Here is a 27,723-nt window from a genome sequence, read left to right on the forward strand (position 1 = left end):
CTAAATTATTGTCTCCACGGGCACTTAAGGTTATTTCTCGACAAGTTCGGTCCAATCCCTCATTCACAGCACGTGAAGTGAATGAGAGAAATCCCCGTCTTTTGAGTCACGTCTCGTTGACGTTGTGCTACAACAAGTACCCTGCACGATGACCTCAGGGATGATGAAGAGCTTTCGTGCCCATGCACTGCTCAAACCTGCTGGGACTTTGAGACAAAGAGACATGTAAGTATGTACGATCTCACATTAGATGTATGTATATATAATTCATTTAGTCCATATAGCATGCAGACTTTCAACATATAATCAACGTTGTCATTTTTTGTCTATCAACATCCTAGTATGCACCAGCTGTAGATGGAAGGTGCAGCAGTGGCTACGTGGGTCTCAAGAACGGAGGGGCAACTTGTTACATGAACTCAGTCCTTCAGCACCTCTTCTTGGTTCCAGGAGTACCTGAGGACATTCTGGCTGTTTGTAGTGATGATGAGAATGAAGAAAGGTAAATTTGTAATGTTTGTGAATTATGTTTTATTTGTGTTACAGTATTTTCTCTCATAGAATTTAGTTATACACCTCAAAAGTGGATTCAACAAAATCCTGTTCTGCAAGTGGTGGGACTGTGACCCTCCAGGTTACCTCCACTTGGCTGTCAATTTGAGTAAGTCCAGAATGGGAAACTTTTATAAATTAATACTAATTTTCTTTTTAGATATTAGAAGCAGTAATTTATATTGCAGAAACCTCATATAAACTAGTGGTGAAACTACTTCAGCCTTTAGTACTAATTTGCTTGAAATGTAATGTGATAACCGGGTAGTCTTTTTGCAAAATTTTTTTGATGTGAAATTGTAAGGGATGAGTACATGAATCCTTCAGGTATTAATCATCCTTATGGCAGTGGGCTACACCTTCTCCAATGACTTATTTTAAAGATTACCATTAATTTCCTGAAAGTCTTGTTGGTTTGTTGTCAGTCTGGATCGTTTGTCCTGCCATCAAACGTACCAAGGACCTCAGGAAAAGGATAGACTAAGCAAAATAATATTTATTGATGCAGATCTTAGGTGTCTTATGTTTCTTATCCTTGGTCAACACTTCACTTTCATCTTTTCAGTCTGTTCTATCAGCTGCAGACAGTGTTTGGACATCTGATGGAATCTCAACTTCAGTATTATGTACCAGACAAATTTTGGAAGTGCTTTAGAATGGATGGACAGCCAGTTAATGTCAGGGAACAGCAAGGTCAGTCATCTTTCTATCTTTCTACTTTTTATTTGTTTGATTTATGTTTTACTCCTTTGAGAGTGGTATGCGTGCCATGCTAGACTTGATGCCTTTGCCCTAGTGTGTCATCTCATTCCCTGGTACAATTTATAGCCTAAAGGTACTATTTATTGCAGATCAAGTAAAATGGAATTGGCATAATTTTCTTCTTTGGGTACTTCTAAACCATTTAGGTAATACTGTATAGAACTAGGTGCTAATATGGTCATTATTCATAACTATCCCAAGCCATCTTTTAATCCAATGTAGTCTCTTCTATGGGGGTTTAAACCTACACCATTGGTTAACTACATGTTTTTTTTTTTTGTTTTTTTTGTTTTTTTTTTTAATGTCAAAGTATGTAGAGCTCCCAAACACAATGTTATTGTTCTGGATTCCAAGACTGAGAAGCAGGTTCAAATGTGTGACACAGCAAGGATTGTGGAGAGCATTAGTGTTTATTGTCGGCATGTAGCAAGCCAGTGGATCATATCTAGTCACCAGATTGCTTTAATTCTTCTTACTGGGGTGTTGCCTTCATGTGAAGAATGGTAGGTGATGTAAAGGTTCTTAGCATTTAGAAAGAATATTAGCAAAAATGTGAGTGAATTAGTTTTTACTCTTCACAGATATACATCACTTTAACAGTGTTTCTTTTCTAGATGCATTTGAATTTTATACAAGATTGACAGAACAAATTGATGACTATTTGAAGAGCCAACGGCAAGAGAGTGTATTTGCACAGCGATTTGAAGGGGTTTACTCCATCCAAAGAATATGCCAGGATTGTCCTCACAGGTTTGTTTGTTGCCATCAGATTTTTCAAAATTCATGGAAGAAAGTAGAAGAGATTTTAAATATTAGTTTTTTCTCCCCATCCAGAATTTAGTATTGCACAGTGAAAGTGGAAGTTAGATGAGAGCAAGTATGAGAGTGTGTGTGTGTGTGTGTGTGTGTGTGTGTGTGAAAGATTAATTCATCCTCATCCAATTTATTGGGGGTGTTCTGTATATGGATATTTATTGTGCAACTGTCTACTTGTTGGTTCATCTCAGATGAGTTTGTGTATTCATCCATTCATCCAATCACTCGGACCAAGTAGGTGTATCACCCTCAGATGACCTTTGTTTACTAAACTTATGCATGTTTACACCTTTGAATGAATCACTTATACTGGTACTCAAGTAATTCGTGGTCTTTTCATTAACTGACAGCATAGATGTTTTGAAATTTTAGTCATCGGTGTTTTTATTGAAAGAAATTTCTTGTTATTTTATTCATCACTCAGCTGAAAATGTGAAAGGCTTAATTTATTATATAGTGTGTCATATTTCAATTTCCAGATATGAAAGAGAGGAACCATTCTTTGCCCTGAACCTCACTGTCACAAAGTGCCATGATCTACAGGACTCCTTAGACCAGTTTGTTAAAGGGGAGCTCCTGGAGGGTGATAATGCCTATTACTGTGAGAAGTGCAGTGTAAAGGTAATTACTGTATACAGTATATATTGTAACTGCTTATTGAGTTATTTATTTTTTCTGAATGCAAATGTGCAGTTCAAGTAAGGTTCTTGTGTAGCAATATTTTGCTACTAGACTGTTGAAAATGAGTCTGGTATTTCAAGAGGAAAAGTAGTGGGATGTAAAAATATCAATGTATCTAGAGAGATGATAAGACAATATGAGTTTTTTATGAGATTTGTGGAGGAGGAAAAAATGGAAATCTGGTTAATATTGGCAAATGGAAATAATATTTAAAGGGCGCTAATGAATAGTGTGTGTTATGGAGGCAAGTTTTTGTACATGTAGGTATAAGTCAGAGTGAGGAGGAATTGTTTGTTCATAAGGGTGTTAGGGGTGAAGATGAATAATGTTATTTGCCATGTGCAAGGTAATTTGGAATAATGTTGAAATTACACTGTATGTATATTGATATACCAGGGAAAGTTAATACATGTACATGTTTTTTTTTTACATACAAAATGCCAGAGCTTATGCCATACCCCAGTGCTAAAGCCATTACATACTTTACTTAGCACTATCCTGGACAAATGCTCTGTACCTCTTATCTCCATCTCATGTGCTTCTCAAATGTTACTCAACCCAATATACCAGGTAGCTCTTATTGGCATTGACAAGTTCACCTTTTAATTTTTTTAATAAATTTTATTTCGGTAATTTCTTGTCTAATTGTCATGGAATAAAATATCTGTGTGCCTGTCTTTTTCTTCCCTTTGTCATTGACTTTGGATCAGCGACGGGTTGTGACATGCACCTGAATACAGTACAGTAAATATGTTTTCTGCCGACACCTTTTGTGCTATGTGTATGTTTCTTTACACTCATTTGTGCTTTTTAGTGACATTGGTACAGTACAGGTTGTAGCTCTCTAGTCCGGCAACCTCGGGACCTGACCTGTGCCGGACCATGGAAATTCACCCTTTTCCTGGATAGATAGTGACTTGTGCTTATGCCTGGAAGCACGAGCACCACTTTCTCTGCATCATGGTCTCTTTGAAGACATATTGAAGGGTTAAATGTCGTATAGTAGCTTCTCAAATTTCGCGAGTTTTTAATTCTTAACGTATTTTATTGGAACACAAAAAAATAAATAAATAAAAATTTTGACGGCGGAAACTTGAATTTCGACGGGTTTGAACGGCCCGCCAACGTGCAGACGACGTGCATAATCGTGTAAACAGCGTCATTTCTCTTATGTACAAAAGATTCATTATTGTTTATTACTGAATGTCTTTTTTATTGAATTAATGTTTATGTGTGCAAAATGAGCAATACAATTCATTAATAATACGTAGAATATTAAAACACACTAGGAAATGACACAGCATTGTATTCGTTGATTACAAAACCAGTGACTGACTGGTTCTACATATAAAACTGAAGAAAATAAGACCTTGGTTGTAGCTGTAGTAAAATTAATATGGTTGTTTTAAGTAATGTTATTTAATGTTAATAAATGGAACAATAGAAGTAGCTAACGATAATGGTAAAGAAAAGAGAGATCGCATATGTAAGTGCGCATGCGCACACGTGAAAACATATCATCATTACTTTACATAAGAATATGAAAGCAACACTTATTTACTGTTCATATATATTTTAATTAATGTTTCTGAATTTGTTTTTATTGAATTAATGTACGTGTGTGCAAAATTAACAATACAATTTATTAATAATACGTGGAATATTAGAGGAGACGAGACGGCTGCCGGCATTGTTTATGTTAAAGCTTACGAAACCAGTGACTGATTGGTTCTACATATAAAACTGAAGAAAATAAGACCCTGAGTTTAGCTGTAGTAAAATTAATGTAAAAAAATGAATATGGTTGCTTGAAGTACCTGTAATGTTATTTAATGTTAATAAATGGAACAATATAAGTAGCTAACCATTAATGGTAAAAAAATAAGTGAGACTGCTCATATGTAAGTGTGCACATGTGAAAATATATCGTCATTACTCTACATAAGAATATGAAAGCAACACTTATTTACTGCTCATATATATTGAAGGGTTAAATGTTGTACTCTGTATAGACAAGCAGAGAGAGAGCAGCCGAACTGCCGGATGTAAACAAACCTTAATTTCCTGTGGCTTTTTTTTTTAAGGGGATTAGCCCACCCGGGAATAGGTCACTGACCCACATTGGGGCCTGAGGGGCAAAAATTTAATACTCCTGTAATAATAATAATAATTCAGATAAGTAAAAAAAAAAAATAGCTGCCTATCTACTTATTGGACAAACTAAAATCGTTCCGGACCACGGGAGTTTACGGACCACAGAATGCCGGACTAGAGAGGTACAACCTGTACTTGTAGCTGATTTGTGCTAGTTAATTTTTTTATTATGCTCATCAGTTATGTAGGAATTCTTTTTTATCATACATTTTATATTACAATGTCATTTGATATATTTTCAGAGAACAGCCCTCATTAGAACCTGTGTCAAGACGCTACCTCCTGTGTTGGTTATACAGTTAAAGAGATTTGGTTATGACTGGGAAGCTTCTAGAGCACTCAAGTTTGACGACTACTTTAAAGTAAGTAACAACAAAGGTCATCTGTATTCAGGGAATTATCAATATAGAAATATTAGTACCCATATCCCACAATATGTGAACGTTTGAGATACAAAAATTTGCTTATAGAATTTCTTAAATTTCCACCTCTTTTTGGTGTTATGTAAACTTCCCCCGTTTATACAAATTTCGGTCCCAGGAAAAATTTAATCGCTTGCCCCCAGGAGTCAGATTGGGCGGCCACATCCCCCTAGCATTCTCCCTAACAGGCTGAGGTAGGAGTTTTGTTGTGGTTATTTTTCAATTTGTAATTTCGGTAATATTAACGTAACTTTCTCCATGTATTTTTCATTCAGTTACATGCACACACAATCCAACATACAGAATGTGTAAAAAAAAATAACTATCATAAGGCCAAAAACAAATGGAATAAACATTTCTTTGTGTGTGTGAACAGGGGAGAGAGTGTTGTTAAGGGTAGGCAGAAGCAGCTGGGCTGGTTGCTGTGGCAATGCTTGAGGGCAACCAGCATGAAGCAGCCAGTATCTATACAAATGGCACTGCTGGCGGCTGTGTAAAACTTTTATCTAGCTTTTCTTTAATAGTTTTGGCTGCATATTTTCATCTAGGTACTGTAGTATTGTACAGTACAGTGGTTCCTCGGTTAACGGACACAATTCGTTCCACAGAGTTGTTCGTTAACCGAATCTATTACTTCAATGGGATATTGGGTAATTGGTTCCAACTCAGAAAAAGTACATACAAAGTACTGTATACCAGTAATAGAATTAACAAAACATTAAATATAAACTAAATACAGTACTGTACAATAATAAATAAAAAACAATAGAATACAGCTGCTCCCCGACTTACGATGGGGTTAGGGACCCAAATCCAGGTCGTAAGTCGAAAATGCTTAAATAATACGTAGAAAATCTAAAATGGGTGTCTCTTTTTCTTCTCAGCACCACAAAACTTACTTTTAAGCTTGCCAGCCATTTTAAAGTGAATTACAAACAAAAATTTTGCCAGTACACAACGCAATCTCTGACGTTGGGACTCGAAAATACATAATTTGACAAAATTTTGGTATGACCGAGGCGGTTTATGTCCGGATGGTCGTAAGTCTGGGAGTAGCTGTACTGTATTTTAACTTACTTTGAGGTGTGTATGTCGTATTACCGGCAGCTTTTATATATATATATATATATATATATATATATATATATATATATATATATATATATATATATATATATATATATATATATATATATATATATATATATATATATATATATATATATATATATATATATATATATATATAGTATATATATAAGGGATTAGCCCACCCAGGCACAGATCACTGACCCACATCGGGCCTGGGGAAATAATAATAAATAATAATATTAATTATTATTATTATTATTATAATAAAGAACCATTAAGAAATACAAAATGACAAAAATTCAAAAGTGAGGAACAATATATGTATGTTGTGTTGTCAATAGTAAGAGAAACAATTGAGACCCTGCAATTGTGTGTAAATGAGGCAGAAAGTCAGATCAGCAACCTGAGACTTGGTCAACATTTTCGTGATGCCATATGGCAGCAGGGTCTACCGTTAGACAACACATTATGCTTCCAATATCTTCCCAGGCGGTAGTACCTCCCTGTTTGGTAGCTGCCTAATACCTACTACCTAGTATATCAAACAGATTGTAAAGGCAGTCGATGATGACATGCCATATTCTTTACAGAGTGCATTGGTTCTAATGCCTTCTTCATGTTTCATAATAATTTCTGCACTGTATATTATCAATAGGTTAACTAAATTTCAGATTGACCAGTAATTTTAATGTAAAAATGCAAAAAGATTCAAGACCAACAAAATTGATGTTCAATCCACTGTAAATAAAGTTAAACTGAGAAGCGTTGTTGGGTGATTCAATCAGCTGATGGGCACACAAAAACTGTTCCCTGTACTGTCTATATTATCAATATGTTAGCTAAATTTCAGAATGACCAATAATTTTAATATAGAAAATGCAGACATTTTCAAGAGACCAACTTTCTTGATAATTTACTTCACTGGAAACGAATGTAGACATAGAACCAATTACTGTATTGCCAGACTAGCCGATAAGCTGATGCACACAACAAAACGTGTTTGTCGTAAGGATTTCGTTAATCGAACTGAAAATCCTTATGGGAGCTAATTCGTTAATCGAACCTTTCATTACCCGAGGGACCACTGTATTAATGTTTTTAAAGTGTTGAACCTCCCTAATCCGGCACCCTTTGGACCTGACCAGTGCCGGACTATAGAATTTTCCGAACCACAGGTGGTCTTTGTAAAATACATACAGGTAGTATTATTCATGCGCCACTCTGGCGCATCATATTTAAAATTTTGCGCCTAATGTTTCTCTGGGCACGCTACACTGTCCTAAGGGCAAAGCTGTACTGTACATGTACTCAAAATAATGTACTAAATGATTACTAAAATTTTTGTCTAGTGCACACTATACCATGTTTATATTCAAATTAATTACTATCTTATAAGAATTCCATCAATGTAAATTATATTATCCCTGGTCACTTCTGCGACATTTTATAAGCAAAAAACTTAAACTCAATCTAAAGGAAATAAATAAACAAGTAAATACTTCACTAGACCTTTGGAGCCAACTGTTAAACATGCCACTGTCACTTCCCTCCCTCCCTCCCTCCCCCTCCATCTTCCCAGCCAGGGTTTGGTGTTTTAGGCTCAAAGTTTTTATCTTATATAATGTCACAGACTAAATTTACGAGAATATAATTTGTATTACTGGAATCCTTGCAAGACAGCGAATAATTTGAATATAAACGTCATATAATTTGCACAAGAGGAAAAAAAAAAAATTATGTCTAATGCGAGCTATAGCATGTTTATATTCAAATTAATCACTACATTATTTTATAAGAATTCCAGCAATGTTAATTATAATCTTCCATGTCAGTTTAGTGATATTTTATAAGAGAAAAACTTAAAAGTCACTCTTAAAGACAGATAAATAAATAAGCACTAGACTTTGTCATCAACTGTCAAACATTTCACCTCAACCCTCCCCCCCCCACATCGTCCCAGCCAGTAAACAGACCATTTTGCATCCCTTAATTTTATCTGTGTTGATTTATGAGTGTTTGTTTTAACTTAATACTACAAAAAACAATGTTTTGTTTTTTCTAGGAGAAGGGCTGAGGTGCATCTGGGTAGACTCAGTCTTTTTAGTCTTTTGTGTTTCTCAAGTACCAAACTAAATTATTCTATTTAAACAACACTTCCATTTAGTGGGAATTCGGTTTGAAGTAACCTCTCTTAGAACATATCTCCTGTTATATCCACGTTCTACTGTACAGTGTAATTGTAATAAACAAAAATAGTTAAACAATAATTCTCATTCTGCACTTAGAATGACAAAATAGTTACGGTAAATTGGTGATGTTCACCTGTAAAGAAGAAAAAATATCTGTACAGTAAATGAAATAATAACATAAATATGCTTAGGAGGCATATTAAGGGTAAATAACAAGTAAATATTACAGAAACACTTGAAATACCAAGGAATGCACCAAACTCCACGAGGACCAGATGTAAACAAAGGGTATTCTGAACCATGGATACTAGCGCTGGTGGGTACTAGCAGCCGTCCGGCAAACTAAAATTTTGCCGGACAATAGAGTAGCGGATTAGGGAGGTTCAACCTGTAGTAGTAAATTACAGTACTGTAGTTGTGTATTATTTATCATTAGTTAGGTAGGGTTTTTTCTTGTTTGCGAACCGATTTCGTGTTTTGGGGGTTATTTTGTCAATGGAGAACTGAACCGTATTTTACCATTTGTCGTTATTTGAGAGATGAAAATTCACTAAACGATTATTTATTTATATTTTTATATTTATATGGAGGGATACCTGAAATAAGTAATTGGCATGACTACTGCCATAATTTATCCCATTCTAACTACAGGTATCTTTCAACTCCTGAGAATGGCTTGTCACTTGCATATGACAGCAGTATTGTTCTCAGTACAGTGACCCCTCGGTTAACGAACTCAATCCGTTCCAGAAGGTCGTTCGTTAACCGAAAAGTTCGTTAACCGAAACCATTTTTTCAATGGGTTTTTGGGTAATTGGTTCCAGCTCACCGAAAATTTCCTAAATTCAACAAAAATGGTAGAAAAGTTCACTTACTTTGAGGTGTGTATGTAGAAGGCTCCTGGATGATGATGATGATGATGATGATGGTGATGGGAATTAGAATGGGGATGGAGGAGAAGGGAGAAGAGAAGGCATTGGGGTGGAAGAGAAGTCACCCAATGGCACCATTTCACCCATAAAATTTTAGTTCTCTTGGTGTAATTCAAGATTATTTTCTTTAAATCAACACTGCACTGCATTATATATTGTCAATATGTAAAATAAATTTCAAAATGACCAATAATTTGCTTGGAAACACAGAAAAAAGCGTTTAGTTGAAGAGAGTCTCAAGCAATATGTTACCTCCACTGAAAAGAGAGAGAAACTAACGCCTGTTTGTGTGTTAACAGGCTGGATGGCGCGCCAGAAGCTAGTTTCTTTACCTTCAATTATGTTCAATAATTGTTAAAATGACTAAAAAAATTTAATATTAAACTTTTAAAATTATTGAATAGTATAAACTTCTTGATATTTACTAAAATAGTAAGGAATTTAAGCCCTAAAACCGATTACTGTATTGGCGGACTAATACTACAGCTGGTGGACCGCCAAATGCAAGCGAAAACATGTTGAGGTCGGCTTGTAAAAAACTAGTTAATCGAGGGATTGCTCGTTAACCGAATTTAAGAATCTTATGGAAGGTAAATCGTTAACCAAGGGATCATTGTATTTTGATTTTGTATTTCCTTTCCCCATCTTTGTGTGTTTCTTACTTGTATTTTGACTCTTTCATTGTCCATACACAGTTCCCATGGGTTCTGGATATGAGTGCATACACAGCAGAAGGCCTGGCTGAGCAGGAAGAAGATCCTGGTGGCGGTAGTGATAGTGACCAAAGAGCTACTCCATCCCCTGATCCAAAAGATTCTCTACTTTCCCAAAAAGTGGTAAATACACAAGCTACCTGCAGCCCCCACACACCAGGCAGAAAGGCTGGTATAACCTCTCAACATGCTCCACGGTCAGTGTAAAGGGAAATTTTATATTTAATTTTTTTGCTAATGAATTGAGTACTTTTTAAAATATTTTATAGTAATAAGTTTTTAATTTTGTTTCATAAAAAAAAAAACTGACTTCTCGGGAGATTTATGTAGGTTTAAAATATTCACTGTACCGTAGTGTAAGGTTGCATTTGTTTAGTTCCCAATTGAAGGTAAGGAGTATTTGGTGTACAAATTGTCTTAACGTTGCAATTTAGTCACCTACTCTTCATGTTGCATAAAAAAAAATTTCATAAAAATATTTTTACTGTTGAGTTATTTCTGTACCCACTAGTATTTCTTCATTTACAGTATTCCTATGGTCTTGAAATAAATTTGGAAGTGTGTGTGAAGGGCTTTTAAGTATAAAAACCATGGAAGAAACTAAGGAAGTGCTATAACAATAAGAAACCTTGAATCTCTAGACAGTAGTACCTTGATACACTGGGCTAATTGCAGCAGACCCCAGTCTGGAAAATGCGAAAGTCCGGAAAAACAAATCTGTGGGGGGTGGGGAGGGGGGGGTGGAGATGATACTGTACTGCTTACCGGGTATTTGAATGGCTTAAAAAAATGAGTTGTTGTATTTTAATTACTGCACCTCAACAATTAGGTCTGGTTGTCGACAAGTGTTTTCATGGAATTTGCCTGAAGAATAAAAATAAAATTGTATACTGTACTGTACTATAAAGATAAAAATAAGAGTGTAAGGGTATATTGTGTTTGAGATACAAGAGTATATCTGGTAGCAGCAGGCGGGGGGTAGCACAAGTGGGTGGCTCCCACTCCCTCCCTCCCCCAGGGTCCCTGTGACACATCTTTATGCAATTTCACCATAATTTTCATGTTATTTAGGTTCATTTGGTGCCAGGTTGATAAAATATTATGGTAAAATAATCGACTTTCCCGAAGAAAGAATTCCACACTCAACCCTAGATGAGTCATTGCTTCGTATTAAATTCCTGATTATTTGTTTACAAAGTGCAAACATCTGATTGTCCTAGCTTCCTCACCAGTGCTCTTTATCTCTCATGCTTACCACAAAATCTGTCTTCAGCATTAAGTAAGTAGTATTGTAATGTATTCATCAACACTTAGTAAATATTATTGTAGTGTATTATGCATTTGCATATACCCTAGTTTATTCATTAATCAGTTGTCTAAGTGTACATGTAGTCAAATCAAATCACCATGTATCACTCAAAGGTAATAAATAATGTTGTTCGGAAGGATCTCCATATCAAATACTATACACTATTTTATGTTATACAGTATAGTGTTCCTGTTGTAATCTCTCCCTCCAGGAAGTGAATACTTTCTGAAACAGCTTATCCTTTTATTTTCAAGTCAAATTACAAATTATATGCAGTATTGTATTTGCTCTATTAATTATTGAACATGTTACATGAATCATGATAAATTACACACCGTAAGAGGCTGATCATACGAGAAAATAATATTGAATCACTAAATATACCTGACGAATGTTTACAGTCGCCGTGACATAGCTTTTGAACTTCATAGCTGTCATTAGGCCTACAGCATTAGACCACTGTACAGTATTCAGAAAGCAGGTGGTGTTCTTTTCATAAGATTTTTATTTATTTTTTAGTTTTACCCATTTCTTAAATTACATACTCTACATTATTTTACCCATTTCTTAAAACCTTCAAGTACTCTATCTGCATTAAAGACGGTATATACTCTACATAAAAAGTCACGTAAACTAGTGTAGGTAGCGAGGTGCGGCACACTGATACATGTGAAGGCAGGACTCAAATTGAGACATGTGCCATGCGACACCCACAGACGTTCAACCACACGTACTAACACACTAACTGTCTGGACTGATGCTGGATTTTTCGGACTTTTTAAAATATTTCTGATGAACATTGGGCTGTCCGAAAAAGGCAAAATCTGGTGTATAGAGGTTGTATTGTAATTAGAAGAAACCTTGAATCATTATAAGAATATTCATTACAGTACATTACTATCAAAGATGATTTTTATTCCATCAACAGAGGCTTGTTTGTTTAATCATGTGGTTCTGTTTTCTGGCGCTGTAATGAAAATACAATACTGTACTGTACAGTGTGAATACTTTAATATTCACTTTGTATACTGCATGCAAATTTAGGAACTGACCAAGAGTTTGTGTGTGGATATTACTACCTCTTGTTTCAACACTTTCCTGTCGCTCTCTACATGTGTCTTGTGTTACTCCCTATTATTTCCAGTATTCCTACCTCTCAGGTTTTTGTGACATAATTCACCTCACAAAAACTATTGAAAGAAGTGACGATACCCCAAAAAAATTTAATTTCTCTAATTGATCACATTTTTTGTTATACAGGATAAACACAAGAATAAGGCACAAAGGAGCCATCTATGAACTTGTTGGCGTTATTGTACACAGCGGACAAGCAAGTGCTGGACACTATTATTCCTACATTAAGGACCGCAGGTACTTAAGTGTTTGGGTTTTTTTTTTTTTTTAGAATTTATCTTTGTTAACACAGTACTGGAGTTTACCAGCCTCACAGGGATAATTGATTGGTTAATTGATTGTGATAATTACATCCCTGGCGACGCAACAGCTTTGGTCATATGTTGCCAAATTAAAATGCATTAGCAGTGGTGGTCAAGTACAAAAGAATCTACTTTGTACTCGATTGATTGACAAGAGTTGCAGTGTTTATGTCCCAGCAGTTAATTTTAAGGGGAAAAGGTCAGGAGTGTTACGTGACAATAACATCCAAAATGTGGCTCCTATGACTCAGGTGACAAGGAGATGAGTAAGAAATAGACGAGTGTATTATAAACCTAACTGGTGTGTGTATGTGTGTACCTGCATGTGTGTGTACCTATATGTGTGTGTGTACAGTATGTGTATAAGAACATAAGAATGGATGAAACTGCAGCAGGCCTATTGACCCATACTGGGCAGTCCTGTTTACACCCAACCTCTATCACTCATATATCCATCCAACCTATGTTTGAAGCTATCCAGCATATTTTAGTTAGTGATAATGTTTGGTAACTTGTTCCACTCATCCACTACTCTATTTCCAAACTAATGTTTACTTATCTCATGCCTAAATCTAAATTTGTCTAATTTGAAACCATTGCTACGATTTTGCTCCTGGTTGAATAGTTTGAGTACCTTTGTTTAGCCCTGACTTCCATTTATACACACTTGCATGTGTGTGTACATGTATGTGTGTATACCTGTATATGTGTTTACCTGTATGTGTGTAAATGTATGTGTCAAAATAGTTACTTGTCAGCTATTATGATGCTAAACTATGTTATGTAAACAGATAATTCTCTTCTGTTAGTGTTGGGTGCAATGTCACATTCAAATTTATTCCTTGTAAATAATGAGATATTACCTGCCTCGTCACTGTCAACTTTATAGCAACTTATACAGTGTTCAAAGGTTATACAATCATTACGGTAATTTTTATCAGTATCCATTTAGTCAAAGGATTTAACTATGTGTCTGCCATAAGTACTCAGTAAATTAATAACTGTAACAGTTACTGGTATGGACTACAATAGATTAGACCTAGAGTAAGTAGGACACCGTCTGATGAAATCCCAGCATATTTTTGTTGTACAGTACACTATAAGAGATTTTCAGTTGTGATATCTCACAGGTCAATCGTTTTATCCCCTCAACCATAAAATGACTCAACTTTATTTATTTTTATTCTAGGTAATAAAACTACAGGGGATTGTGTTTTAACCTCTACATTCCTCGAGTTAAATTATGGGCTCATTGCATTTTAGCGATTGTAATATAATTCATTTCCCTGATTTTCAGAGGAGACCCACTGACGAATCCCAACAAAGGTCAGTGGTTCAAGTTTAATGATACCAGCGTGGAACAGGTGGAGATGAATGATGCTCTTCTGGAACAAGAATGCTTTGGGGGAACATACAAAGCCAAAGTCTCTTATGATTCTTGTAAGTACAAATGATGTTTGTAACTCTTTCAATTTAGTGACATAAATACACATCAGGAAATTTTAACTTCAAATCATTAATATTTTTATATATGTTGATCACTAAACTGCAATTGGGAATTCTCTATGAAGTTTATATTTGGGGAGAACTTTGATAGAGATTTTGGGGATCATTTCTGTAGAGATATGATAAAGGTCTGACCTAAAAAATGAATTTATCCCACTGAGTCAATGATATACTGTATACCAAATCATTGAAATATGCAATGGGCTTGACTGCTGATATCTTATACTCTGCCATGAACTCCAGGGTTTCTACACAGCAATAAAAAAGTTGCCAAAGGATGAGTTTGTGATGTACAGTACGGTACTTCCTTACTGATTGGTAAGGAAGATTTGCAAGAACACAAACAGAGGTAGTTAACCTCATGTCCATTCAGTTTTATGTTGTAGATTTTTCCTCATTGTCCATCTAACTATTCATTTGCAGACATTATTGCATTTCTTTTATCCTACTTGCTTTCTTTCTTCTTCATTCTCTGTCTTCAAACCAGAAACCTACCCTAGTGTTACATTGTACTTTCTTAAGACAAGGAAACTCAGTCAGATCATGTATGTGTTGTGCAAGCTATTAACAATTGACTACTGTTACTGGATGACTCAAAGATTAACCACCCCAGCTTGTTTCACACCGTAATGTTACCCAGGAGGTTAAGTTACTTTAGGTCAGCATTTGGTTGATTAATTTTAAAGTGGAATAAGTTGGGAGGGGCTAATCTTCAGGTGACCCCTATTACTTACTGTATCATTTAAACATAAGGACTTTCTTGTGTGAAATAGCATGAACAACTCTCAGTTCCACTGTACACTTCATTCTTGAATTCTTAAACTTGCATTCAGGTAATTGACAACTTTGAGTTGCTCTCTTGTACTGTAGCTGTACTTCAGTAATCCCATTAACTGTTTTTTTCTTAAAATACTGGAGTATATGTAGTTCCCCTCTCTTTTAATGCTTGGTACAGTATATAACTAGTGATGTCATTATTCACAAACTTATATTACTTCCAATAATCTCCAAATGCCTCTCATCTTTTATCACAAGATTTTTCAACCATCATTATTGAAGATTAAATTTATAAAACACACTTTTTGTAAAATATTTTTTTTTGTTATGGTAGGTTAAAAATTTTTTTTTTTTTTTTAGCAAATCCTCTACCTGAAGATCGATTGAGATACTGGAATGGTTACATGCTTGTATATGACAGCATGGATGACCGTTTGGCCACCCCCAAAACCCCTAAAACTCCAAAGGTGGGGGTAATGTCCCGGTCCTTCAGAGCCTCTACCAGCAGGTGCGTCCTGTTCTTTGTTGCTGGAACAATATGTAACTCTTAACTGACTGTTGACACCTTGGTCTTATCCCCTCCTTTCAGAATAATTACAGTATCTCAGCCAGATAGATTATGTTTGATTAATTATCAGAGACTTGGTATTGTGCTTGAAACATTATTAAGTCCCTACTTTGATGAATTTTGTGTTGAAAAGAGTCATTGTGTTGTTATTAAAAGTTTATTATAGTTTCATCTAGGATAGAGTCTCGTGTGTATTCAATCTAGCCTATAAAAAATAATTGGGGAAAAAGTATTAAATTTTTGTCTTATGTGGTTACTTCAACCATTGAGTTTGTACAGTACTTGTACTAGTCACATATTTAGCTAATGATAACATTTGTACTGGAGAGTTGTGCAAGCACAGGGTCAAACCTGGAATATATGCAAACCGAGAGAATACTTCCATCATAGGATTTTGTATGGACTGTGAGTAAGAAAAGAATTTAATTGTGGGAAAATTAAATGTGTATCATGTTAATAACCCAAATGTGTATGATAAAGCTGGTGATATTAAATAGCTTGAATATTTAGCTTCTATATTTTTCCTTTTCTCTCTAATTTCCAGTGCAAGGAAAAGTTTGTCTCTTGGAAGTGGGAGCAGTGAGAGGAGAGCCCGAACTAGCTTATGCGAGTTAAGTCATCTACTGCAGCAGGGAGAAAAACAAGGAATGTTCCGTGAACAAATTCCTCCACGTATCCTGTCTGCCATCACACACGAAAACCTCACCTTTCTTAAGAATCGTGATATTTTCTCTCACGATTACTACTACTTTGTACAGCAACTGTGCTCAGCAAATTTGGTAAGAACTTTCTTGGTATAAATTATTTTTGGGGAGTGAATTAATACAGACACAGATTACAGATGGGTTTCTGTTCCTGAAGGCTATCCATAAGCCAAACGTGACCCTTGCACAGGTAATCATTGAACACACACAGTACATATAATGTATATACAATCACTAAACTACTTGATACAATACATTTTTATTAATTAAAATACTATACCCTGTATATGAGGTGCCAAGTGCCAAAAATCACAATCGAGAAAAATGCTCTTAAAGTTTGTGAAAATTCAAAATGATGTAACTTTTGAAGCAATGAAGATCTTAGTTAATTCAAGTGGTACAGTGTAGAGCTCTTAAAGCTGGTTTTACAGCTACTAGTGTCATATTAATTGAAAAGATTGTTTATTGTAAAAATTGCATTGTTTTTGATGGGTAGTGTTTGCAGTTTCATTAATATACATTGTTGAAGTATAATTTTCATTACATGGAAGCAACAATGTATTAAGACCACACCAGAAAGTCAAAAGTCATTGTACTGTTGGCATAAAGCAAACAATACGAGGTATTACCAATATTTCAACCAGGGGCCAAGCACCAAAAAGTGCCACCAGCCCTCACTCCCACCCTCCTCTGTTTTGTTTATTTTTCTCTCAATGGCCCGCGCCCCCTCCTTTTCTGCCAGTTGGAAAATATAAAAAAGAAGGTTCAAGTGTTATTACATAGCATTCCTAAGACATTTTTGTAGAAATAGGATTCCCATTAGCTATTAAAATGGAAAATAATGAGTCACTATGAGTGAGAGAAGCTGTGATTGGGGGCCGCGGGCACTTGCCCTCTTCTTACCCTCAGTCTGCCTTGGGGCACAGGTCACGCACGCGCTGTAGAGACACTTTTATCTACCTTCACTAATATGGCTCTCAGCCTTATAAATATTGTGCTACTGGGACAGTTTGTTTTTCTGCAGATAGAGGAAAGATTGGGGAGTGCAGATAATCCTATAACTCAATTTTGGGGGGTGGCACTTGGCACCTTGTTGCATTTTGGCACCTCATATATTAGCAGTAGAAGCGTAGGAAATAAAGATAAGTACCGTACACTGTAGATCAAAATAATTATAAAAAATTAAGCACGGAACACAAATACAATTTAGTAGCTACAAAAATGGTATACCGGGTATCTTTAAACTCGGAAATCCATAACCTGAATCCTCCATAACCCAGGGAGTGTCTGTACCAGTGATTTTCTCTCTTATATTCTTATTAATCATAGAACATTTCTGAATATTGAAAGTTTATTTTTCTTGTCATGGCTCTTAATCAAAATAACTTTTTCTAAGAGATATGTAGTAGATATACTATAGTGAAGATAAATGTCTTAAATTAATTTTACTTTTTCCATTAAAAATTTATTTGATTCCTACATTGCCATGGTTCCTTTTTTTTTTTTTTACATTTAAGTTTGGTTTACAGGAAAATGGTCAAACTAGTAGCAACGGTGCCCTCTTTGTCCAAGCAATTTATTTAGGAATGAACTTTCTGTTGAACACGTACCTCCGAACCAAAGATAAAGAGGAGTCGGTGATCAACCAGTGGGTCCATTTGCTCAACACTGTTGTCCAGCAATCCAGGGAAGCATGTAGCTGGGCCGTGAATTACATGTCGATTGAGGATGGAGGAGCACACATCCAACCCCTTTTGTTAGAGTGCTCAAACAAAATGATTCGAGGACAGTTCAGGTTAGTGTCTACTGTATTGCATTTAGAACTCTGAATATTATCTATGGTCATTGTCTGATTCAACTAATTTTTCTTTATCTAATATATTCAATAAACTTTCCTGAACATATTGTCCTGAAGCACATATCCCAGTAGATTTTTCAAGCACTTTTTATTTTTTTCCATTATGCAAAACCCTTTCATTCATATGAGTATTTGGAGATATCTACAGCATTTTCAAAGGAATGTTGCATCTTTTAATTTCCATTCAGCTGGATTGACATTTCTTTTAATTAAAATATATTTAAAATACCATCCTTGTAAGCTTACTTTATCATACAAATTTTCTTTCACAGCAACCTATTAGGCTCCATCTTCAAAGCAGAGTACGAGCATTCTCAGAGTGTTCACAGTGTGCAGAACATAATAAAGCACCTCCTGTCACTCCTGGCTTCTGATGTGCCAGCAGCTGTCAAGAACTCTTATCAATATTTCTCACTGTTGTACTGCTACTGCCAGCAGGTAAATATAACACATACAGTAATTTACATATACACATTCACACTTAAGATTGATAGATACATATACCGGAAATACACCAGGCATGTGCATTTGTTCCTTCTGAAGTCTGTTCTACCCAGATTACTCTCTCAGGTTTGTGATTTTTATCACAACAAATGTAGAATAAGAAAAGTTCTAAAGGTAATAACACAATAATGGCTAATTTAGGTTTTAGGAAATGGCAATTTGAAGTGTCAGGCTAAGAGGTGGATGTGGTGTTAATATGACTGAAACAAAAACTATTCTCATGTTATGGTAGGGTATGGCAGTCACATCCTAACAAGCAAACTACTTGCCGAGGTTGTGGTTATCTTATGCTGTATAGCTCATCAAAGATGCACAGGTACTTAAAGAATTATGTTGTGTACAGGGTAATGCCCAGTGTCAACAGATCCTCAACCTGGGTGGGTTTTCAAGCTTTCTCAGTTTCCTACTGGGAGCAACAGACTTAGATAAGCGGCGGTGGTCATCATTGCAAGCTCAAGATTTTGGTCCACTGCACTGTATTATTTCAACCTTGATTACAGTATGTGATATGGTTCCCCACCAAAACACAGGTACAGTAATATTATTATCACAAATATATATATATATTTTTATTAAGTATACTGTATCTTTTCTGCTGGATGGTTCAATTGGTGGAGACCTCTCCCTGCTTGTTCATAAAGTTCCCCATCCACAGTGCTTTTGTCTCTTTATATTTTTGCATACATAAATTACTTTTACTCTTGGTGGTTTTTGTTCACAACTCATCTCCCTGTATATCTGTCCATCTCTCTCTCAAAAAAAAAAAATCATCAGCCTCACTGCATAATCCTTGATTTCTTACAATTTACTGAGTTGAAGAGTCCTCATGTAACCACATTTAAGATTTTTTTAATAACTCAGCTCTTTAGTTTGAAGGATTCTTCATTTGACTCGCTCTTTAGTTTGAAGGATTCTTCATTTGACTCATATTTTCATCTTGTTACATTACATCATCCATTTAGTGAGATAATGATTGGATATTGTAATGAATGTAACAACAATTACCCTTATGAAGAATATCATTTTCTTATTTTGATAAATTAGATTCAGCTGTCGAAAAGAAGATTGACAGTGAAACAAAGAAGTTGATGATGCCAGCGGAGGTGGCTCAGGCACTGTACGGTGGGGAACAGGCTCGATGGCTTAAGGAGGCTGTAATGGCTTACAAAGAAATAATGAGCAACATTCCTCAGCTGACACTGGCACTCACAGCAGCTGCAACAGAGAATTCTTCATTCACTAGTGCTTTGTTAACTGCAGTCATGGTAAGGAAGGTCATTCATATTATACACTGATATTGTATTACCATTTAGGTATTGGTATGAATTTATTTAAATGGAAAATTAAGAATATGTTTTTGCAACAATACTTGAGATCGTAAGGTGAATGGATAACAGCCAAGAATAAATAAAAATTGTAATTATCTGTTTCAACTCCTGTGCGTAATCTTGCATCTGAATCCATGTAGTATTATAAGTGATAAGTTACAGGCTAGTGAAGATTAATGACTAGTGCAGCAGAAATATAGAGGTTTAGGGATTTTAATATACACAGTGATATTTGATGAGAGAAGGAAAAATAATTAGATGAAAAGTTTCTTGAACTAGACATCTTGGTGAGTAAAGTGATTGAGTATGAAAATTGAAGTTATGTGAGTCTTCTTGATTCATTGTTACAACTGATATTCACGTCAAACATATTTAAGTTTTTGTAGTTTAGAGTTTTTGGTGTGTGTGTGTGTGTGAAAATATTGTTAGATTGAGGAGCAAAAGATAGAATTTCTTCTATTAGCCGATAAGTTTCTCGATACAGTGACCAGTGTTGGGGTCCCCTTTCCTGAGTATTAGCTATAAGAATATTGATAGTAAATGACTAAATACAGTAACTTTTGAAATTATGTAATTTTTTTAATGTTATTTACACATCATTCTCTTCTATTTCAGACTGAGTATGCTAAACCGCCTTCAAATGTACTGAAAAATCTTTCTCAGTTTATACTAGAGATATTGGTGAGATGTTTGGTCTTTATTACTCTCAGAATCTATTTGTTGTGTAGTTTATTATAACTAAAACCAAATTTATAAGGTTTAATTTATATAGTACAGTATATAGTTTCCTCTTTATCAAGACTCTGTACATTGTTTCCAGTCAAGATATTTATAATGAATGCCTCTTGTACTCTGTAGCCTTTATGTTTTTCTTCACATACATCCATTGTACTAAATTTCTTAACATTTGTTGCATCACTGATCTGGTACTAAACTTTGTGCTGCCTTTCCTGTCGCTCAACCACACCTGTCAATCTGATGACTGTTATTCTTTCTTAATCCACAGTATATCATTTCCATTCAACTTCTCTACCGAGTTTTTTATAGTAAAACCGTGATAAATCGGAATTTGCTTTTTTCGGACTCTCTGAGGTGCTCTGGTCACCAGGAAAAAAAGGGTAATTAAGTACAGTACAGTACATAGTCTATGAAATGGGGAAGATTAAAAAAAAAATCTTATGAAAAAAACACTTATTCACTGAATACTGTACAGTGGTCTAATCAGATTTACTATAGGCCTAATGAGAACTAAGACACTGAGTATGTAAAGGCACTGGGCACTTTCCTCCCAACATGTTGGCCGTTTTTGCTGGCCGCTGGCCTGATGGCCCAGCAAGCAGCAGGATTTCGGCTGTTGCGAGAAATGGACAACAGTTTGGCGGTGAGCTTTACTGATCTGGTTAGTGCTCAAATGAGCTTCATATTAGGTGTTGAATATTTGAATAAAAATCGAAATAAATCATGAAACAATAATAATTTAAAATATAACATAAAACGGTGACATGTTTGTATTTATTCGTCACTTTCAAACTTCTTTAGTATTATTAAATCATTATTCAGGGTCTTTTTTGACCAGCCAGCCACCGCCACATGTAAATTAGCTTCACGAGGCGCCCATTGTCTTTAATTTAGCTTTTGCAGATGCCTCACTTGCTTCAGCAATTGAAGAACTATAGCACAATCCTGCAAGGCCTCAACTCTAGTAACGGGATCCACGGCGAACCTCGTCGAGATGCTTTGTTGTTGTTTTTGTTGCGTTGGGCAGACGCACCAACAAAACATCCCAGTGTGACGCAAATGTCTCTGTTTTACTGGCCAGACCGTGTTTGGCCAACATGTTGGGAGGATAAGTGCCCAATTTGCCGTCGCCTTGAGGGAAGTGTCTGGCTGAAGCACATAATTAGTTAATAATTGATCAGTCAATATCAATTTCCTGTAAGCAATTAAAGACACCAGATACATTGTTGCTATACCCCTGAGTCGGTTCTCCCTAGTCCCTAATCCCTGATGCCTGATTTTTCCCTACTTCTCCATAACTTCTCGCTAGATTACATTGAAATTCATGTGGAGCATAGGTAATTTACTCCTCTTGAACGTGTCATATAGATATTTCTAATTATCACTTTCGTTTAGGGTGCATGAATATTTTTCCTAACTTACCATTTTTTTCTCCAAATATTTTTAAAGATAAATAAGCCAATAATAAACCAAGCCAAATATAAAGAAAGTCTATATGTTCGGCCATGCAAAATTGTTTTATTTGAATTGGCCCATAAGTGGCCGAGCCTTAGGGATTTGAAAGTTAGAAAAACTCGTTTTGAGATACAGCTTTTACTACATAAACAGAAGGGTCTTTTAAATGATTGGGGGGGGGAGTGTAGAACAATCATGCATACCTGCAGTATATAAATATTATGAATTACACAATCAAAATATGTCAGCAGAGAGCCATACCGTAGGCAACAGCTTTCCTCAGGAATTTTTCTGAATAGTTTATCATAATTTTCCAAATTTCATCGTATTTTTCAGCCGGACGCTCCCCTTAAACAGGCTGCGGCTGATTGGGTGTTACCACATTTGTCAGGTTTATTTATTTATTGATTCAGTATTATATTCTCATATGATTGGTCTCTTATGGTTTATGGTTCATCATGATTAACATAACATCTTCAATAATAGTAAAAGAATGCAATATGTAATTAGCAATATAACTTGAAAATAAAAGGATAAACTGTATGGGAAGGTATTCACTCGGGATACATTTGCGTGTCAAAGCTTTCAGCAAATAAGTTTACAACAGGGTCACTATAGCACACTGTATAGAATTTGATATGAAGATTTGGCTACTTGTACACTTAGACAACTAATGAATAAACCAGGGTATATGCAAATGCATTATACTGTACAGTGTAATATACAGTGTACACTACACTATTGCTGTACTGTAGTTATTAAGTGATGATAAATACATTACATTAGTATTTATTAAGTGGTGATCAATACATTACAATAGTATTTATTTTGTGATGATAAATACACTGCTGTACTCTAGTAAGTGTTGAAGACAGCCGTAGTAAGCAACTAAGCCTATCAGCTGTTCGGCCTTTGTAAACAAGCGATTCATGGTGTTGAGTGTGGGATTTTTTTTTTTTCAGGAAAGTTGGTTCTTTTAGGATAATATTTTATCAACTTGGCACCAAATGAACCTGAATTACATGAAAATTATGGTGAAATTAAATAAAGACGTGTTAAAGGTAGCTTGAGGGAGATAGGGGGAGGGGGCCACCCACCTGCACTCTCCCCCCCCCCCTTTCTCCCCTCCCAGATATACACTTGTCTTCCACAGTATATAGTTTTCTCTTTATTCATAAGACAAACTCTCTGGTTACTTACATATAACACTGCAGTGAATAACGATCATCTCTGTGAAAACAGTTGTTGACAACCAGACTTTATGTCTGATTTTCAACCCAGAGAATTCTCTCGTATATTTTTTTTGTTGATGTAATAGTCATTTAATAACCCTGTTATACTCAATAAAGACATTAGTTGTTGAAGTGCAGTAATAACATAACAACAACTGGTTTTCTTTAAACAGTTCAGATAAGCAGTGTTAATCCCCCCCCCCTCCCGATTTATCAAGGTTCCACTATAGTTTTCTGCTTCCATCATAACACTTTCATTTTATGATCTTGTGGTCACAGGGCATTATTAAATAGGACGAATTTGAATGTAGTGTATGTCAGAAGACTGCATAAAGGAACTGAAACTAGTATTTCTGTCATGATGGATCAAGAGATTGACAAACATGTAAATCGGTATAGGAAGTCTGAGGATTGATAGTGAATTATAATGATGGAGAACGAATGTTTATGGTCGAGAAGTCTTTGGACAGCCAAATGGATGAGAGCATATTAAGGTGACATGGGCATATGGAGTGTATGACAAGAGAGAGATTGATAGGGGAGATTTGTGGACACACAGATATAACAATGAGCGGGTGACTGAGATAGTGTAAGTTAAATAGTTGAAATAGTGTAGTTTTATGGCAGGTAATTTTAGATGAATGATTATAAGTAATTTATACAAGTTATTTTAGATGTGGTGGGCTTAGTATGATCTAGCATGGTGACTCAAGGTAATATTCACAGTTTATTGTTGTGAAGTGTTTAATGTAGAATTTAAGGAAACTTGGTATTGAAGTTGAGGGTACATTACAGTATAGGGAAGAGTGAAGAATTTACCTGCGTGCTATTTTCTCCTCCTCCTCTCTATGTTTATCTTAGTGCTACAGTACTAATTAAAGCTTTCTTGTTTCAGAATGTGAGTGACTCCTTACAGCCAAGTCGCACTACTGCTGTCCTGGAAGGCTTTCAGACTGCAGATGGGGAAAACATAATGGGCCTTTTAGGTATGGATTGTCTTTCTTTGCTTTTTTTTTTACAATGTACTATGTGTTGGTAAGTATTCTTTTTTTATTCTTTTTTTATATTTAATGTAAATCAATGTTAAGTATATCATATTCTTTTCTTAAGAATTTTGAATGGATGAACATCAGCATTTGCACTTATATAGATTTCGTTCTTATTTGTAACAGATATGATCGGAACCAACAAAGATTACGACAGTAGGCGAGCTTACCAGTGTATCAAGCTGGTAGTAACACTCTCGGCCCGATGCCCATTAGCCCGGGATCACCTCACTCGTACCCAGGCTCGTTGGCAGTGGGCTGTGGAGTGGCTACGAGGGAAAATGGACGATCACTCGGCAACTCTTTCAACTGTAACAGGAATGAGCAATGAGGATTCTAATACCAAAAATTTCCAGCGCACAACAAGTGCACAGGTGAGTTGAACATTTATCAACCAAGAAACACATAAAACCTGTTGTTAACTTTTATTATTAGCCAAACAATCGTACCATGTTTTGATGAATATAAGTTGCACTTTTTTCCTAAAATGTTTGGCAGTAGTGCAGGTGTGGCTTATTATCAGATAAAATTTTTATTTACACCTCAAAAATAATCTTAAGTTTTACCATAATTCCTTGTGCACTCTAGCACCACCTCTAACCAATCCCCACCACCATTCCTATCCCACTCAGTCAAAATTATCATCAGTACCACCATTACCATCATCACTCTGCAAGTTGTCTACCCTTGAGTTTGTTTACAAGAATGAAGTACAGTGAACTGTATTTACTGTGTCTGAAACTCTCAAAGTAGTATCTCAGCCTTCCAAGCTGTGAGCTGCATTATTGTTATTTTTCATGCAGAATGTGCAAAAATAAAAAATATTATTATCATAAGGTCAAAAATGTAAGGGATTAAACATTTATTATGTGTGTGGGAGCTAGCACAAGAGAGTGAGGGAGGGAGAGTATGGCATTCCTTCAAGGCTTTGCTGTCTTGTGCATAGTGACAAGATTGCCAAATGGCAACCCAGTATGTTTTCTTTTATTTTATTTATTTCTCACATTTGCTGGTACAGTATACTGTATTATTTTATGTACAAAGAATAGCTTCTTCCACATGCAAACCATCCTCTGGACAACGTGAATTAGTTCAACTGCTTAGACTGACAGTCACCGGGGACAGGTGGGTCGCTCATGTTACGCAATTCCGAGATCGAGTCATCAAGTCATCATATCGGAATATTGCAAGTTACTATTGCACATTACTTTTTCATCGCAGTGACGTGCAGGAAAAGCAATTGGGTAGCAACCATCATAAAGCTGATCTTTAGCCATTGCAAAGGAGTAAATGGTGTTAGTATTTAACATTGTAAAACTGATCAAGCATATATAAATTCATCGTATTATAGTCATTGCCTGTTTCCTTCTTTATGGCCTTTATTGCATGTTTCTGTGATAGAGTGAAGGGGTCAGTATTAACTACCTGTATATTATTTCTAATGGTCTTTGTACCTTACATATCTAACTGTACTGTATCTTCACTTTGTTCCCCTTTCTTACTACCATACCCTCTCCTCAAGATACCTTGCCTTTGTATAGTACTGTTAACTTAGTGACTTTGCTTGACCCTTGAGAAACAAATGTTGCCTTTAGCATACTGTACTTATCAATGAACAATGCTGTTTTTATGGTGTCTTTGTATCTTTTTATTTCCATTATTTCCTTACAAAGGAGTTATGGTTCAGCATTCGGTGTGGAATCTTCAGTACATTCATTGCAACTATTCCTTATTTATATATTTGATTTTGTTTCAGTTAACACTGGAGGAGGCCACAGCCCTGCTAAGTGAGTTGGAATCAACAGAGATGGAAATTGAATGTGATCCTACTGAGCTTGGAGATATTAAGGAAAGTGTTTCTGAACATGATACATCTCCATCCCAGGATTTGGATGCCATTGACCCTTGAAATATTAATCAATGTGACCAAAGTCTGATTAGTCTTTTACCCAAATGCTATTTCTTTACGAGTACTTGATGTGATCTCTCACTGTGTGGGGTGGCTCAAAGAGAAAAAGTCCTCCCCTCCCCCATCCAATTAAGTGAGGAATCAACTAAAGGTTGCATGAATGGATGCACTGTATACCTAAATACTTACGCAGAGAAGATACAGTCTTTCAAATGTTGGACTAAATGTTCTCATATATAATACTCGTCTTTAAACAAAAAACTTCCCTATCTGGGTAAAACAGCTGTGATTGAGATTGATTTTTAACCTCTGTGTAAAATGATATTAAGGGTTGGGAGTCCCTATATGTGAAAACTTGTACTATTCGCTCACACACACATTAATGAAGCGTTCAGTTTCTCCGGTGTTACATATTTTATGACTTTATTTTAATGAAGTTCTGATGTGTTTTCATCATTATCTCCTATTTGGTTATTACATTGAGTTTAACTATCATGTATTTTTTCCATGGTAAGAATAAATCCTTGTATAAAGATGTCCTTCACGAGACAGGTCTTTGTGATTAGCGTTTTCCGCAGTGTTTGAGTGTCCAGTCCTTAGTACTGTTAATACCAAAAGTGCCATAAAATATATTTTATCCAAACTTGTTTTAGCATTTCTTGCAAGAGTACAAAGCTGTAGAACATGGCTGAATAATCACAGTGTTTTATTGTGCACATATGATAGTAACCTTTTTCATACAGCTAAAGTTGAATTATTCTTATAATAATCATACTTTTTTGTTTCTTGTTTGGCACATAACCAGAGAAATGGTTCAGTGTGCATTACAGGTAATGTATATCTCACCTTCCCAGTTTTTGAAAGTTTTAATAGTTTTAATAAAGACAGTAATTAAATCTGGTGAGTAAAAAAGAAAAATTGAAAAGTTGATTACTGTACAGGTAGAAGTTTTTTACAAACATGTATCTCCATTACATGGAGGGTAATGAAACATTGTTAAACATGGATAAAAGGTTTAAATAAAGATAAAACAAACTGTA

At 35.5% G+C, this 27,723-nt stretch overlaps 1 protein-coding gene across 3 annotated transcripts; it reads left to right on the top strand.

Annotated features, from left to right (window-relative positions):
* The first annotated feature begins 313 nt into the window (after positions 1–313).
* On the top strand, positions 314–27,723 carry LOC121870619 (ubiquitin carboxyl-terminal hydrolase 24-like). Of its 3 annotated transcripts, none has more exons than XM_042372464.1 (19): positions 314–502; positions 1,118–1,245; positions 1,929–2,064; positions 2,610–2,751; positions 5,208–5,327; positions 10,296–10,510; positions 11,587–11,592; positions 12,883–12,993; positions 14,356–14,498; positions 15,702–15,849; positions 16,454–16,688; positions 18,131–18,408; positions 18,744–18,909; positions 19,319–19,505; positions 20,020–20,240; positions 20,919–20,984; positions 24,624–24,714; positions 24,901–25,148; positions 26,531–27,723. In XM_042372464.1, the coding sequence occupies exons 1-19, from the start codon at positions 414–416 to the stop codon at positions 26,681–26,683; spliced, it is 2,883 nt and encodes a 960-aa protein (XP_042228398.1). In that variant the 5' UTR covers positions 314–413; the 3' UTR covers positions 26,684–27,723. The 3 variants fall into 3 exon arrangements, with proteins under 3 accessions (XP_042228398.1, XP_042228400.1, XP_042228399.1); XM_042372466.1 differs by having other exon boundaries at positions 18,143–18,408; XM_042372465.1 differs by lacking the exon at positions 11,587–11,592.

The sequence above is a fragment of the Homarus americanus genome, unplaced genomic scaffold (assembly GCF_018991925.1).
Source record: "Homarus americanus isolate GMGI-L3 unplaced genomic scaffold, GMGI_Hamer_2.0 scaffold56333, whole genome shotgun sequence".
NCBI lineage: Eukaryota > Metazoa > Arthropoda > Malacostraca > Decapoda > Nephropidae > Homarus > Homarus americanus.